Source organism: Genypterus blacodes, unplaced genomic scaffold, assembly GCF_046128005.1.
Source record: "Genypterus blacodes isolate CSIRO-AG114 ecotype Tasmania unplaced genomic scaffold, CSIRO-AGI_Gbla_v1 ptg000053l_1, whole genome shotgun sequence".
Taxonomy (NCBI): Eukaryota; Metazoa; Chordata; class Actinopteri; order Ophidiiformes; family Ophidiidae; genus Genypterus; species Genypterus blacodes.
In genome coordinates, this window is record NW_027466865.1 from 1,379,079 (window position 1) to 1,393,764 (window position 14,686).

At 44.5% G+C, this 14,686-nt stretch overlaps 2 protein-coding genes across 3 annotated transcripts; both read left to right on the forward strand.

The window, feature by feature from the left end:
- The first annotated feature begins 36 nt into the window (after positions 1 to 36).
- cbwd (COBW domain containing) lies at positions 37 to 11,739 on the forward strand. 2 transcript variants are annotated; one of them, XM_076151058.1, is made up of 16 exons: positions 37 to 131; positions 1,430 to 1,562; positions 1,717 to 1,803; positions 3,175 to 3,271; positions 3,458 to 3,549; positions 4,824 to 4,883; positions 5,428 to 5,465; positions 6,347 to 6,393; positions 6,727 to 6,813; positions 6,914 to 6,958; positions 7,449 to 7,505; positions 9,028 to 9,079; positions 10,319 to 10,387; positions 10,529 to 10,594; positions 10,846 to 10,972; positions 11,317 to 11,739. In XM_076151058.1, the coding sequence occupies exons 2-16, from the start codon at positions 1,451 to 1,453 to the stop codon at positions 11,388 to 11,390; spliced, it is 1,110 nt and encodes a 369-aa protein (XP_076007173.1). In that variant the 5' UTR covers positions 37 to 131; positions 1,430 to 1,450; the 3' UTR covers positions 11,391 to 11,739. The 2 variants fall into 2 exon arrangements, with proteins under 2 accessions (XP_076007173.1, XP_076007172.1); XM_076151057.1 differs by lacking the exon at positions 37 to 131 and adding an exon at positions 145 to 356.
- Positions 11,740 to 13,522: 1,783 nt separating this feature from the next.
- On the forward strand, positions 13,523 to 14,572 carry foxd5 (forkhead box D5). Its single transcript, XM_076151059.1, has one exon. It carries the CDS (start codon positions 13,523 to 13,525, stop codon positions 14,570 to 14,572), a length of 1,050 nt encoding a protein of 349 aa, XP_076007174.1.
- Positions 14,573 to 14,686: the final 114 nt, after the last annotated feature.

Genomic DNA, 14,686 nt, shown 5'->3' on the forward strand with positions numbered 1-14,686 from the left:
GCCCCTACATTTTCCCCCACACCAAACACAATTCAGGCACAAACTGGGCGGGTCGTAAACAGATTAATACAGGAAGCAACTGGACGTCAATGAAGGCTTAAGCTGCGCACGTACGGTTGAAAGTGTGTTTGGTAAGACAGAGCCGCTTATATAGAGTGTGTGCGTGGCGCCATCATGAGCGGCTGACACCTGCAAGTCAGCACATTGGGATAAAGCGTCTGTGTGTCTGTGTTGCATGCTGGGAATCCGGCAGTGTGTTCGGCTTAGTGTTGGGCTGTGAGTGAGTGTGTGCATGACGATTTTGGACTTTTTCGGTGTGTTTTCCCTCCATATTTGTTGTGTTTCTGCATGATCAGGTAATAGTGAACGTGTTGTTTGGTTGTGGTTGTGGTTGTGTGTGTTGGAGCTGATACGCCCTCCTTGTCTGTGCGGCACAGAGAGCGTGTAGCACCGGCGCCGCTTGTCAGTATGGAGACGGTTCTGTAAGCTTAGTGAAGACCGTTTAGAGCTCCATTATTTACATCGCTTATAATAACGTGACAGTTTATTCTACACACACATCTGTATTTATGAAACTACATTTTGCCACAATATGAGTTGTAGCATAATTCACAAACGGATTTATGCCAGAAAATGATTTGTGTAATGATATTCTGACATAAAGTATCTTGTGGCATCATTCACACTTGTTGTTCTGCCAGAATCAAAATTTAGTTTTCATCGTCATCAGAAATATCACAATAAAACAATCATAACAACTTGGGATTCTTTTCTTCGTCTTTTGTATAAAAGGCAGGAATTTGAATTTGAATTTTTTTATACGGTAGAATGCATAACTGAATCTATATTGTATTAAATATATTTGTGTGAAACATAAATATAACTAGATTAAAACACATTTACATGCCAGTTGGTTTAGCTCACTGTCTCCCCCCGCTGGCCACTTACTGCAACAGGCATGATTCAGGTCGGTTGACACTTCATTTAAATTAATAAACACACACGTAAAAAACACGTGCAAACAAGTCTGTGTTTTCAATCGTTTTAAAAATTCAGATTCTCCCAGAAGTCCTGAACTATCATCATTACTTACATGACCTGTAATAGCTTAGACTGGGGAATTACAAATAGCATTTTATCAGAACCAGACAATATGAAACACATTTTTTCCGAAAGATATGGCTGTGAAATATAATTGTGTTGGTCTCATCTTCTATGAGGTGAACCCATAACACACAATATCCAAATAAGGAGGGCAAATGTGTGATATCAAAGTTCTATCAAACAGCTGCTGTGTTTTAACTTTGGATATTTAGCTTTTTAATTTGTATTTCATATGTAGAGGCTCTATTTTACCCAACTGTGCTTTACTTTTTTTTTTTACAATTCATTTACTCTAACTCAGCTCTTCTCCATCTCTTCCAAACAGACCTTCACTGTTATATCCAGTATGGATGACTTGGTAATGGAGGAGGAGGATGATTGTCCAGAGTTGGTACCCATTGACCCACAGCCGCGTCCTCCTGAGCAGATACCTGTCACCATCATCTCAGGCTATCTCGGTATTACTCCTGCTGCACTGCTTACGACTTTAATGATCTTCTAAATGAGATTATACTCTAGCAGTCAACCAAAAGCAACTCTGCACCTCTTGCTTATGAATATTCAGCATGTGTTCTTTGATTGATTGAAAATGTTTTTGATGTATTATTTCAGGTGCTGGGAAGACCACACTTCTGAACTATATATTAACAGAGCAACATAGCAAGCGGATTGCTGTGATACTCAATGAATTTGGAGAAGGTAAACCTCACACTGTGTTGCAAAATCATCTTTTACTACAGCAACATGGACACACTGATTTTATTTTGGTCAAACAAATGTTTACTGCACTAAGTACAGGTCATAGAATTGTCAGATCTATGTTGTTCTTCCACATCTTTCCACAAGAGGGCAGCCTAATAATACTTTCCAAAGACACCCAACAAGCTCTTGAATGTGTTTTGTCCAAAGTCTGGCCTCTCTATCTAACATGGTTTGTTATCGGTTATAACAAGCTTCATATCTGCTTAGTTCTGTTAGACATACACTGCTTTCTGCTCATTTTAATTGTTTGTCATGTTTAACAGTAATTAATTTAGAGCAGGGCTGTCAAACTCGTTTTAGTTCGGGAGCCACATTCAGCCCAATTTAAACTCAAGTAGGCCGGACCAGTAAAATCATAGCTTGACAACTTATAATTGGATGTAAATGGACAACTCCGAGATCTCCTTTTGTTTTGGTGCAAAGAAGTACAAGTACATATTGAAAATGTTCTAAAACTATCTTTTTACAAAACACAAATCAATTTCTTCAGAAAAACAAGTACAATTTTAACAATAATAACAATACACTATATTTAAAACAACCCCTCATCTTTGTAGACATGTGAACTGAACTGACTTATTGGCCATGGATCAAATCCCCCTCTAAAGTCTTGGAGGAACATAGAGAGTTTAATTCTTTGTGTACATCTGCTTTCACTGACGATACAGGAGAGAAATAATAATAATAAATAGTAGTGTGCTTGCTATATAAAGAGAAATGATATAGAAATAATAATAGCAAACAACAATTAATGTAAATTGCAAAGACATTTCCAGAACAAACAGGCAACATTTACTGAAAAGCGCCAAGTTGGACAATGTAAAAGAGCGATTACGACACTGCTGAGGAGAGCAAATATGATACAAGAAGATCGTTAGGCGCGGAAAGCCGTTCACAGACAGAACACAGAGATTACATGAAAGAATCATTTACTCAAATATCAGAGAATCTCTTCTTGGACTTAAAAAACAAATGTGAAATTGCTGCAGCTTCTCAATACAAAGACTATGCCATGGATCAATGGCGGCTGAGCGGTTAACACTTCACTTCTTCCTCACAGCGAGGCATGTGTGGGTTTGATACCCGACTACGGCTTTTCTGTTTGGAGTTGTGTGTCAACACTTTTCTGCTATACCCCAATGGACAAATTAGGAATAGAAGTTTCTTTTTTTTGCAAATTTGCCGTCAATATCTTATTATTTTCACACTTTGAAGAGTCAGTTGCCCCTGCTATAGAGGAAACAAACTGCTTGGCTCATGTTGGCGTGCCTCTTGCTCTGGTCATTGTTTCTCCTCCTCTACCTGCAGGCAGTGCTCTTGAGAAGTCTTTAGCTGTGAGCCAGGCAGGGGAGCTGTATGAGGAGTGGCTGGAACTGAGGAATGGATGCCTGTGCTGCTCTGTCAAGTAAAATGTTACTTTTAACTTGTGACACGTCATTGCGCATCTATTTATGTTCTCATGAACGGCCTTACCAGTACATAATAATTCGTACTATTGTGTATTGTCTTACAAAAGTGTTTGTGAGTGTCATAATAACATATATTTGACCTTTTTTTGATGATACCTATTTGTGGCTGTTCCTTTTTTCAGAGACAATGGTTTTAAAGCCATAGAGAACCTGATGGAGAAGAAAGGAAAGTTTGACTACATCCTGTTAGAAACTACAGGACTTGCTGATCCAGGTGGGTCAGTTAGACCATAGATGTAATAAATAGCAATTCCTGAATATCGTTGATCAAAATAGTGGATCAGTGTGTTCTCGAGTAGAGTTATATAGAATAGAGGGCTGGCACTCCACTATCCAGGCTGTGCACAACCTCCATATTCAATTAGTGTCTACAGAGTATGAAGAAAATTATAAAATCTGCTGTTTCATGGTATTTACTCTCTGATTGTACATGAGTCTATCAGTGAAACTTCCTATTTCCCATGAACATTTCAGCAGTCCCCCATATTTTTTAAATAACAAATTGTAATATTGTAAACCAGTGTTGATGACTGTGTGGAGTTAAATACATTTTTAGGTCTAGTTTTGTTTTGGTATGACAGCAGCAGTGAACGCACCATCCAAAGAGAACCAGCTTCCAGTCCAACTGTTCAGCTCTCCAGTTTTAATCAGGATATCAATATCAGGCCATTCTGGGGCGAGCCCTGTGCCGATTGGGGTGTGTCACAAACTGACAGGTGTCAGGAGGCAGACACACACCACTTGGCCACACAGACAGAGCCAGCAGAGAAGCTCGGACGTGGGCCGTCTTCTCTTCCCTGTCTTGTCATTGGCTGGGACAGGCTTGTTACTGACAGGGACGGTGCTGTCATTGGCCCGAGCATCGCTGTCAATCATAAAGCTCCCGGGGGGATTTGCCCCTCTGATTCAGGACGGGCCTGGATGAGTTATGTGAGAGATGCCAATCAAAAGCTGTGTTTTCATTACATTTCCATCAAATATTTACAATGCTTTCTTATTCTCCACACGGCAGCTTAACAAAAGTGCATTTTGTGAACAAGCTGTGGCTGCCGTGGTAACACAGGGTCTTGCAATAAGCGGAAAATGGAAACAAACCAATTGTACAGGCAGCAGATAAACAATTGAACGCTTCTGATATTGGTTTTACCTGGTCCACAGAGCTCAGGCTTGAAGCACACAGGCAGCACCGCACTGCTGACTGAGTGAGACCTTTGATGTGGATTCAAAGTTTGCTTGATCGTCGTCTATAAAAACTCAAATCACTGAATAACTCAAGTTAAAGCATTGAAAATGATATCAAAACGTTTAGTAAGTAAAAACAGAATTAGGTCTCATTTGGCTGTAATACATTTTTCGATTACAGATACTATTTAGATTATATCTGACTCCAGTGTAGCCCAACAGGTGTTCTTGTGCAAATGGTCTCTCTTCCCTCTTCCCCACTTTTCATTTATTCACATCTAACATCATATCCGTATCCTGTTCTAGGAGCGGTGGCTTCAATGTTCTGGGTCGATGCTGAACTCGGCAGTGACATCTATTTGGACGGTAAGATGCTTCATTTTTTTAAGGCTCGTCTTCACCTCTGACGCTCGCCCAATGAATTCATCAATGGGAGTATTGCTCCGTCTGTGTCCTGCGTCTCTGTTATGTCAGACGTCGTTGGTTTAGCAGTGATTCATTGCAGCGTTATAATTAAAAGCCACATTTCCAGATTTTCGAACTCCCTCATGCCGGTTGCATAAAGGTCAACATTTGTAACTCATATGCTTGTTCAATGCTTGCAAGAAATCTACTTCTTTCCCCAAATGTCATTTATAAATCATAATATGACTGAACAGAACTGAACAGCTGAATCAGATCTTACATTTATATTCTTTGGGTCTCTGTTGCTCTCTACATTGAATACTCAGCTGTCTGCTCTGTTGTAACAGGCTTGTAGACCAAAAGTGTTCCTCAGAAACCTCCAAGTGAAAGTGTCTTAGACAAACACGCCGAACCAGAAGCCAAAAGGCTGCGGCAGTTGACGTAGGAATGCGTGCAGCCTGCGGTTATTGCATTCACTGATCATATATCGTTTGTCCCTTTTCAGGCATCGTCACTGTTATTGATGCCAAGTACGGATTGCAGGTATGTGCAAAGACTCTTCATCTTGTTGCCAATTTGAAATGCATAAGTGACATATTCTTACAACCAATGGCTTTATATAGAAATTTGTGAGATTGCTGAATCCACATGTGTCACTCTGTAGACACACGTGCTTCTCTTCCTGTATTTAAAAGGAAAAGCTCAAGTGACACCTGGGTAATGGGCTCTAATTTGAAGATGTCATGCTCGGTGAGGTGACACATTTCATGGCTGAGGTGCTGCCTCTGTCCTCAGCAGAGGAGAGAAGAAGAACTGAGGGCGGGGTATAAGGGAGTGAGTGAGAGAGAGTGAGAGAGAGTGAGAGAGAGAGAGAGAGAGAGAGAGAGAGAGAGAGGATAATTCCTAGTGAAGCAGTAATTGATATCAGAGATGTGACCGTTGTAATGGGACTGTCACAGCCACTCATCCAGCTCTCCTCTCATCTGTCCCATGGAATGTGTCTGCGGGGCGTCCAGCTCACTGAAGGCCGTGTCTCCTGCTGCAGATGCTGTGGAGTAAAGAGGTGGGGGGGATTGGTCTTTTTTTGTTTGTGTCATTCGGCCCTTCAGAGATGAAGCGGTGACAGATTCACGTCAGATTGCCGCTCCGGGGTCACGACCCAGAGTTCCCCCTCCTGTTATTCCATATTAAACTGTTCTGGGAGAGGCTGCTCGCTCCACCTGTGATGGAACCACAGGAGACAAAGAGGAAATGAAAAAGTCCATCTCCTGTGGTTTCACGTTTTTGCGTTTGCCGTCACAAACATTAATTCATTTGAGGCTTATTTTCTCTCCTTTCTTTTACCTTTCTTTCTTTTACAGAAAGTTGTGATTAATGACACAAGTTGACAGGAATGTTTGATTCGTTCTCTCTGATTTCTGCAGCAACTAACAGAGGAAAAGGCAGATGGACTGGTCAACGAAGCAGCCAGGTCTGTGTGTCTGTGTGTCTGTGTGTCTGTGTGTCTGTCTGTCTGTCTGTCTGTCTGTCTGTCTACACGTCTCTGTTTGTCTCTTGTAACAGCTGCTGGTGTGGTTGCTGAGCAAATACAGTGATGAATACATGACCAGTTGTGTGACCCTTTGCATTCTGTCTTTGTTTGTGTTTTCACCTCTAAACTAAACAGCAAGGGTGGGTTCTCTTTTCACTGTGGTGGTTTGCGTCGCCTGCCGCCACCCACCCAGCACAGCATCTCTGTTTGGGTGGTTGTAATTGCGCATTTCTGTAAATATGAACCACCGGGTCGTATTTTATGTCTCTGTAGGCAGATCGCCCTCGCTGACCTGACCATCATCAACAAGACGGACCTGGTGAACGACGAGGAACTGGCTCATCTCAGAACCACCATCAGGTCAGCGCGTGTGCCGTCTGTCTTGTAGCCCTGAAACACTCTAGCCGCTTCATGTATGTAACGTTTGGACCACATTGTGCAATTTGTCTTCTCACTCCAGATCTATCAACGGTCTCGTCAAGATTCTGGAAACCCAGAAATCAAGGTGAGCTTAAAGTCTTATGGATAATCTGAGTGTGTGTTGAATCCTCTGTATGAAAGATGAAGCAGTTCAGGTATCCAACTCCTTCCCCTGACCCTGTACACAAGTGCAAGTGTGTGTGTGTGTGAGACTTTGCACGCATCTCCTGTGTTATTGGACCTAGGTAGCATCTGGCTAACACAAGCAGTGCTCTCTGTGTGTATCAAAGGTTGGGTGTGTTTCAGCTCTGCTTTGCCCCCCTGCAGAGTTCAGGCCAGGGTGAGCAGATGAAAGGCAGCGTGCAGTGCAGGGGTTAATCAGAAAAACATTCACATAACAAATGTTCTCCTCCTTCCTACTTCACTTAGTCGCCTTCTGTGTTGGTTTTAGCCAACAAACACACATTACTAACAAGAGTGGAGATTCCCTGCATCCTCGTCGTCGCTATCTTACAGTTGTACGTTAGATCTAAGTAGGAAAAGGGTGAATCTGTAATGGTTTGTCTCTTCTGCAGGGTGGACCTCTCTGAAGTTCTGGATCTGCATTCCTTTGACAGCAAAGATCATGCAAAGTGAGTCTGTGACATCTACGCACAACTTCAACCTCCTGCTTACACATTTGGGTCAGATTCTGATGTTTGCGGCCTTTAAAACACTCTACAATCTTTCATTACATTACATTTCGAGCATTTAGCAGACGCTTTTATCCAAAGCGACTTACATTACTTTACCACCCAGAAAGTTACAGAGGGGGGAGCAATTGAGGGTTCGGTGTACATTTGTGTTGCTGTGTACATTTAGGCTGCTCTGGAACAAATTTGACCCATTTCTACCCTGTGTGTATTTAAATGTGTCCATTTTTCACTAAAGGGGTCAGAAAATGAAAAAAGGTTGTGGGAAATGTTGAGATAGTGAAGTTGAACACTTTAGCACAACAAAAAAGAGCCCAAAATCCCAACGGGTCCGCTCTGCTGGAGCCCTGTTATTGATCACTGATTGGATGTTTATGTTTCAAAAGGCTTAAAAAATGACCCGGTGCATGCTGGGAAGGGATACAATGTAAATGGTTTGTAAGGATGAACCATTCCTGTAGCTGTATAAACCGCGATAGATCTCTGTGTGGATAATCTCTATTGAGAGTCTGTCTGAAGTGTGTACCCAACAGTCTTTCACCCACTGCGTTCCCTCCCTAATTAACAGACTCTTTTATTGAGGATCCCGATGTTGCACCCCAGGGTGGTCATCATATTGTAACCCCTGCAGAATGTCATTCTCATGAATAGAGTCCGTGTTCATCCCTTCATGTGAATGAAACGGGGCTGCGGTTTTAAAGCTCTCACATGCCCTCAGTAGTGTCTGCGAGGCCAGCTGCAGAGGATTAGAGCTGTGTGTGTCCACCGGCTCCTCAGGAGACCCCCTTGTCCCAACAGATAGCCCCTTTTCCCCCTGCCTCCTTTCACAGGCCGGGCCCCTCCTCCCCTGCATCCCACGCTGGCTGTTTGAAGCGGCCCCCTGCCGGTCCGCCTGTGTGGCACTAACAGCACACGGGGCTCAAGCTGCTGGACGCAACATTAGCCTCCCTGTGAGGTCAGGGAGAAGAGGGAGGAGGAGGAGGTGTAGTTTGTTTCGGGATGATGGTGGGTGTTATATGGGATTTAACTGCATTCAGAATAGCGTCATTAAGCACTGATACAACATCCAGTGTTTTGTACAAGTACGGCCCACTGGCCTCCTGCAGGACAGAGGGAGGGACAAGCAACAAAAGAACTCAAGCGGCTCTCTTACTTTAGATGGCCATTATGTCAAACGCTTCATATGGTTACGTGCTTCTAAAGTCATAGCTTATCCATGCAGAGACAAACAAAACTTTTCTAAGCAGAGCTGCAAACTCTAAATGTGGACTTTGATCTAAATCAGAGCCTGACTGATGAGATGGGCCCACAGTACAGTATATTGGTTAATGACATTAGGTCATTAGATCGACTTGTTCCTACAAAACAATAGTCACCGTATCTTTAATTAATTAATTGTTAAACTTTTTTCCATAATGTATGAGCCTCTTAATGATGTTGGATGCTTTCTCGTCTCTGATAGATTAGCAGAGAAGCTCCAGCTGGTGAAATCTACAAAGCCGCATCTTGACAAGGTATATGGCTTCTATAGGCTTTGAACTCATTCACATTGCTAACTTTGTTTCCTTTGCACCCCATGAGAATAATTCCTGTTTTGTTTGCTTTCATTTATTCCGCCGCACCGTTTCCTCGCCGCATTGTCCCCAGGCTGACATTGTGCCTTGCATTCCCTTGGGCCGTGACACTGCAGTGATAACTCTCCCACCCAGCGCTGCGTTTTGTGTTGGGATCAACTTTAAAGCTTTTGATGTTTGTTTTCTGGGGTTTTTTCGTAACATTATAGATGCTCTCAGTCTGCGTCGTATACAGTAGACATCCGCTCGCTGTAGTCTGCTTCATCAGAGTCTGGGCTTGGTGTCTGCTCCCCCGCCCCCCGCCCCCCAGCTGTCATCAAATATCACACAGAACATTGTTTTTGTATTTCAGTTACCAAAGGGATGACGGAGAGAAATGAGAATCTGCTAAAACGACAATTGTGCTATTCTTAAACAAAAAGGAAAAGTTAACTCCTGGTTATTAATTGAACAAAAGTGCCAGTAAGTGTTTTGATCAGGCAACAGACTAAGCCACTCAACTGTGTTTTATACCCGGAAACTTTTATCACAGGATGAGTCGGGGGTTGTTTGTGTGGGTAAATAACGGCATTGTTGTCTGTTTTCTCCTGAATCCCTTTCCCGCATGAAGCTCCAGCCTCCCTCAGAATCTCCACCGCACCCCCCCATCCCTCCCCCTCCTCTCTCCCACCCTCGTCCCCATGTTGCTCTTTTCATGTAAATGAAGAATGCTACTCCTCTCTTGTTATACCAAATGACAAGGAAGTGTGTAACCTTAACACTTCCAACACAAAACCCCAAATATCTGCTAAGTGCCCTTTTAATGCTGTGAGGAAGTACAGAGAGGAGGGTGTGTGGGTGAGAAAAAGAGCGAGGGGGGGAGGGCTTGGGGGAGGGGGGTGACATCGCCGGGTTTCAGGTGCCGAGCTGAGTCGTAATTTTTGACACATTCATTGACAAAGTCATCAGTGTAAAAGTGTAGAAACCATTCTTTTGTTTAACAATCGTAATGGCTTTGCCGGTTCCAGAAAAACAAGACTACGAGAGCGAAAAATGCTGTTTACATGCTGTCCTTGAATCCGTTTTCCCACCAAGTGTCATTTCTGCTGAGTGAAAAACACCACAGACTCTATTGAATTTCAAGAACCTTGCTTAAAAAAAGCCTCCAAAGCTCACAGCTGTTGTGCGTGTCGTCCTCAGACTATTCTCACTGTGACGTTTGAAGTGGTTGGAGATGTTTCCGAAGATGACTTGAACACCTTCGTCCAGGTACCCACACACACACACACACACACATAAAAGCACTCCCCGACACATCCACATATCCTGCGGTTGGCGTCCCAGCTGCCGTGACTAATCGGCTCTCATTCAGCCCTTTGAAAAGTAAACACCGATTTTCCACCGTTTCAGAATCTTTTATGGGAGAAGATGTTCAACAACAAAGAGGGACAACCCATGACCGTCATACGGTTAAAGGTACTGAGAGGCACAAAGGGACGCACAGCAGCAGCAGCCATCACTAACAGCTGCTTTATTATCTGTATTAATCAGCGACAAACACTTCTTTCATCAGTTAATGTGTGTGTGTGTGTGTGTGTGTGTGTGTGTGTGTGTGTGTGTGTGTGTGTGTGTGTGTGTGTGTGTGTGTGTGTGTGTGTGTGTGTGTGTGTGTGTGTGTGTGTGTGTGTGTGTGTGTGTGTGTGTGTGTGTGTGTGTGTGTGTGTCAGGGCATAGTATCTTTTGCAGGTAAAGCCCACCAAGTCATGCTGCAGGGGGTCCATGAATTGTATGAACTAGATGAGACTCCACAGCTTTGGGGGGAGGACCCGAGGATCAATCGACTGGTCTTTATAGGTACACACACCCACACACACTCACATACCTAATCATGGCCCATGTCGTTAGTTTCCATGAGCCATGTTTCATTTGAGTTCTCTAATTTGGTGTCAAACATTTAGTTTCTGCTATTAAATGAATTCAAATCTAAGCATTTGTGATTAGTAATCAATTCTCCATTGACAGATGCATTTAGACATTTCACAGTAAATTGTAAACTTACAGTTAAATTGTAACACGTGACTGGAGCCTGTGTGGATGTGGGACGGTGAACTCCAGCAAACTGTTGCTTTCCGCTCTCGCTCTCCGCTCGCCCACCTGACGCAGACTCAGTGTTTATGCCGCTCCGCTCTGTTCTGCAGGAAGGAACCTGGACAAGGACGTCCTCCAGCAGCAGTTCATATCCGCGGTGATGAAAGGCAGGGACAGAGACTGAGCCAACGCCTCCTCCCTCCGTGCATCCCAAAGCGTTTGATGCTGAAGATAATAATGAGATCCAGGTCCACCCACAAACCCGGGGACTGTGTTTTCACGCATTCATTCCAGTTTGTATTTCTTTATCACTGAAGAGGTGATTTCAGAGGAGGCCGTGAAGTGGTTATTCAGCAGCTCAGCTTCAAATCGGGATGATCCATCACAGCCCAGTTTTAAAAGCTACATCAAAGATCTGTTTATGTTGCTGTAGTGCTTCTGCTAATTGCCGACAACATCTTAAGTGCTTCTCACCTTGGAAACCTAATATAAGGTGAGACCCATCATGTCATCTATACAAACTGTGCATACGCCCACTTTCCACAAAAAAAATGTACATTGTATTTTTACGGCATTATAAAATATGCACTTTCTAAAGCCTGAGGTCTGCAGAGGTTTCTGAGTGATTCTGCGTTTTTAAGTTATTAGAATTGATGAGTGAGTTTCTGTGTGATTGTGCTCTGTGTCTGAATAAAGTTTGATGTCTTAATCTGTATAAAAACGTGTTTGTTTCTTACTTTTTAGAATTGCTCAAATATCTATGAGCTAATAGGGTTAATCCACTATAATGGTTTTGGAGAAAAGTGGTATATACAGTATGTACAGTCCATAACGCTTCAAATGTGTGGGAAATGAGGAGGAGGAGGAAACCTTTGGTCAGGTTTGCATCCAGCCAACAAACTGTGATTTAAGCTGTTCTGAGTATTTAACCTAGATATATGACTGTTGTGATGTAACTCATGCTTCAAACTGGGCCCATCATTGTTCCCACATGCTTTGATGTGTCTGTTAGTGAGGTGTGGCACAATGGAAATGTCTTTGTTGCTTGTGTCACTTGATTCATTGTCTTATTTTGTTTTGTTTTCTTGTTTCAAGATATTGATCATTGACCAAAAAAAAAAAAAACAACAACCACTAAGTGTTGTTATTTATATTAAGTGTAAAGCAAATTAGTGAAGCTATGGTAAATTAAAGAGAATTTGTTGAGCCTGAATGGGGACAGTCATGTGCGCGCACGCACGCACACACACACACACACACACACACACACACACACACACACACACACACACACACACACACACACACACACACACACTACCCTACAGGTGAGGAAATAGGTGGGGTTTTCCCAGCTTTGTCATTTGCAATGGAGATGTCCCAGCAGCAGCAGCCTCGGTCAGCAGCGCGTATATCCGCACGTTGGGCCGCTTTGCTTCGAGGGGAAGTCGCTCATTCATGCCGGTCATAAAACCGCGCTGAGCCCCGTACAGCTGCGCCGTTTCCTATCCGATTCTGATGCTGATGGCCTCGTTAAGGCGACTATAGCCCCCCTTTCTCTGTCGGCCGCAGGGAGTCCAACCATGGCCATTTTCATGGTCACACCACCCGCGGGCATCCAGAGGTGGCAAACTAAACGAACCCGCGGGGGTCCCGAGTGGGGATGTCTTGGTTTGTAATCACGGCTGAAGCGTTAAACCGGTCAGCCCTGATTTGTCATGGTAATATGAAAGTATTGTGTCATATTCTGTAGTATAACTTGGTAATATGGATCCGAGCGCACAGAACAAGCACATGGTGAGATAACAGGTAATCAAACGCACTCTAAACAGCGATGAGGCACCAATCGATCAATCAGTCACCGATGCTTCATACTGACACGCACACACAGTGGATGATAGTTGAAAGTCACTCTAGCTGCTGTTTAAAATCTTACTGGATTGTGTGAAATATTTCAAACATAAAGCAAAGTTCTCTCTGCACATTGTGTTTTATGTAAATAGGCCATCGGCCCTTCAGGACTCCCTGCACTCCCCCACAACCCGTGAGCTCGCTTCTCCAGGCTCCCCGCGGCGAGGGGCTCCTCTGATAGGTTCAGGGGTTAAGGGGACTGGCCTGAGGGGAAACTGGCTTCTCTGCATATAAAGCCTCCCAGCTCCCAATCATCTCGACAAGCAGCCAGTCTACTCGGATAGAGGACACAAACTCCCTTTACGCATGAACAGGGGTTGGTTGGTTTTTTACGCACGGCTCTCCTTCATGCCGCTTGGACGCAGCTGAGTTTCCGCGTTTTTTGTTCATATCCCGCGCTTGATCATGACTCTCTCCAATGAATGCGAAGATGCACATCACGCCGCTTTACCCCTAGAGGAGGACGAGATCGATATAGTTGGAGAGGATGAGCCCACTCGCCGCCATATGTATGGAAACGGCTGCTCCACGGACCCGGGCTCCTCGGCAGAATCCGGTGCCGAATTTGATTGCTCCGAGCAGGACTCCTCCGGTGAGAGCGAGAACAGTTTCTGCACAGACGCGCCGGTACCTGGCAGAGCCCAGAGCAGCTCGGTGAAGCCGCCGTACTCCTACATCGCCCTCATCACCATGGCGATCCTACAGAGTCCGATGAAGAAATTGACGCTGAGTGGCATCTGTGATTTCATCAGCAACAAGTTTCCATACTACAGAGACAAGTTCCCCGCATGGCAGAACTCCATCAGGCACAACCTCTCTCTCAATGACTGCTTCATCAAGATCCCAAGGGAGCCTGGGAACCCTGGCAAAGGCAACTATTGGTCCCTGGACCCCGCGTCAGAAGACATGTTCGACAACGGCAGCTTCCTTAGGCGCAGGAAGCGGTTCAAGAGAAATCAGACCGAGTTTGGCAAAGATGGACTTGTGTTTTATTCTAACTTCAACTGTTACCGACCGTATGGGCACCAGCCATACATCGTCCAGGGCCAGGTGAGCCGCTCGCCCGCTGCGCCAATCCGGTACATGCCCCTGCAGGAGGGGATCACCGTGCCAGCTTCCTCCTTCCCCCTGCCGGCCCAAACTCTGACCAGTTCCGGGATAAACCGCGGCCTTAAAGACTTCAGAACGGAGCCCATCATGGCCAGTGCGCCGGCAAAGTGCTCCTTTAGTATTGACAGCATCATGAGCAAACCATCTCCAATCGGTCCACAGAAGCCCAGTCTTCAGCAGAACCCCCTCGGTGCTCTGGGTTACGGGCCTCTCCTAACGGGCCCCGCTGCCTGCTTGGTCCCGGCGCTCCTGCAGACACCCAGGACTTCATTCTGCCCCCCTGCCCTCCTGACCACCGCGTCTTTATCCACTGAGCATCTCAGATCTTCTTACCCTCGCTGCTGAAGCCTTCAACACTTACCTTACAGTGTCTGTGTGCTTGATCATGTGAAGACACTTTGGTTTACATTTCTTAAAGAAACGTTTAATTGCATGATATTTATGTGCTCTGTTATTCCT

Excerpts from the sequence above, each read along its gene's own strand:
- cbwd (XM_076151058.1), top strand. The coding sequence starts at position 1,451 with ATGGATGACTTGGTAATGGAGGAGGAGGATGATTGTCCAGAGTTGGTA. Across the intron at positions 6,959-7,448 it reads CTGGAAACCCAGAAATCAAG|GGTGGACCTCTCTGAAGTTC; the intron begins GTGAGCTTAAAG and ends TCTCTTCTGCAG. Across the intron at positions 7,506-9,027 it reads GACAGCAAAGATCATGCAAA|ATTAGCAGAGAAGCTCCAGC; the intron begins GTGAGTCTGTGA and ends CGTCTCTGATAG.
- foxd5 (XM_076151059.1), top strand. The coding sequence starts at position 13,523 with ATGACTCTCTCCAATGAATGCGAAGATGCACATCACGCCGCTTTACCC.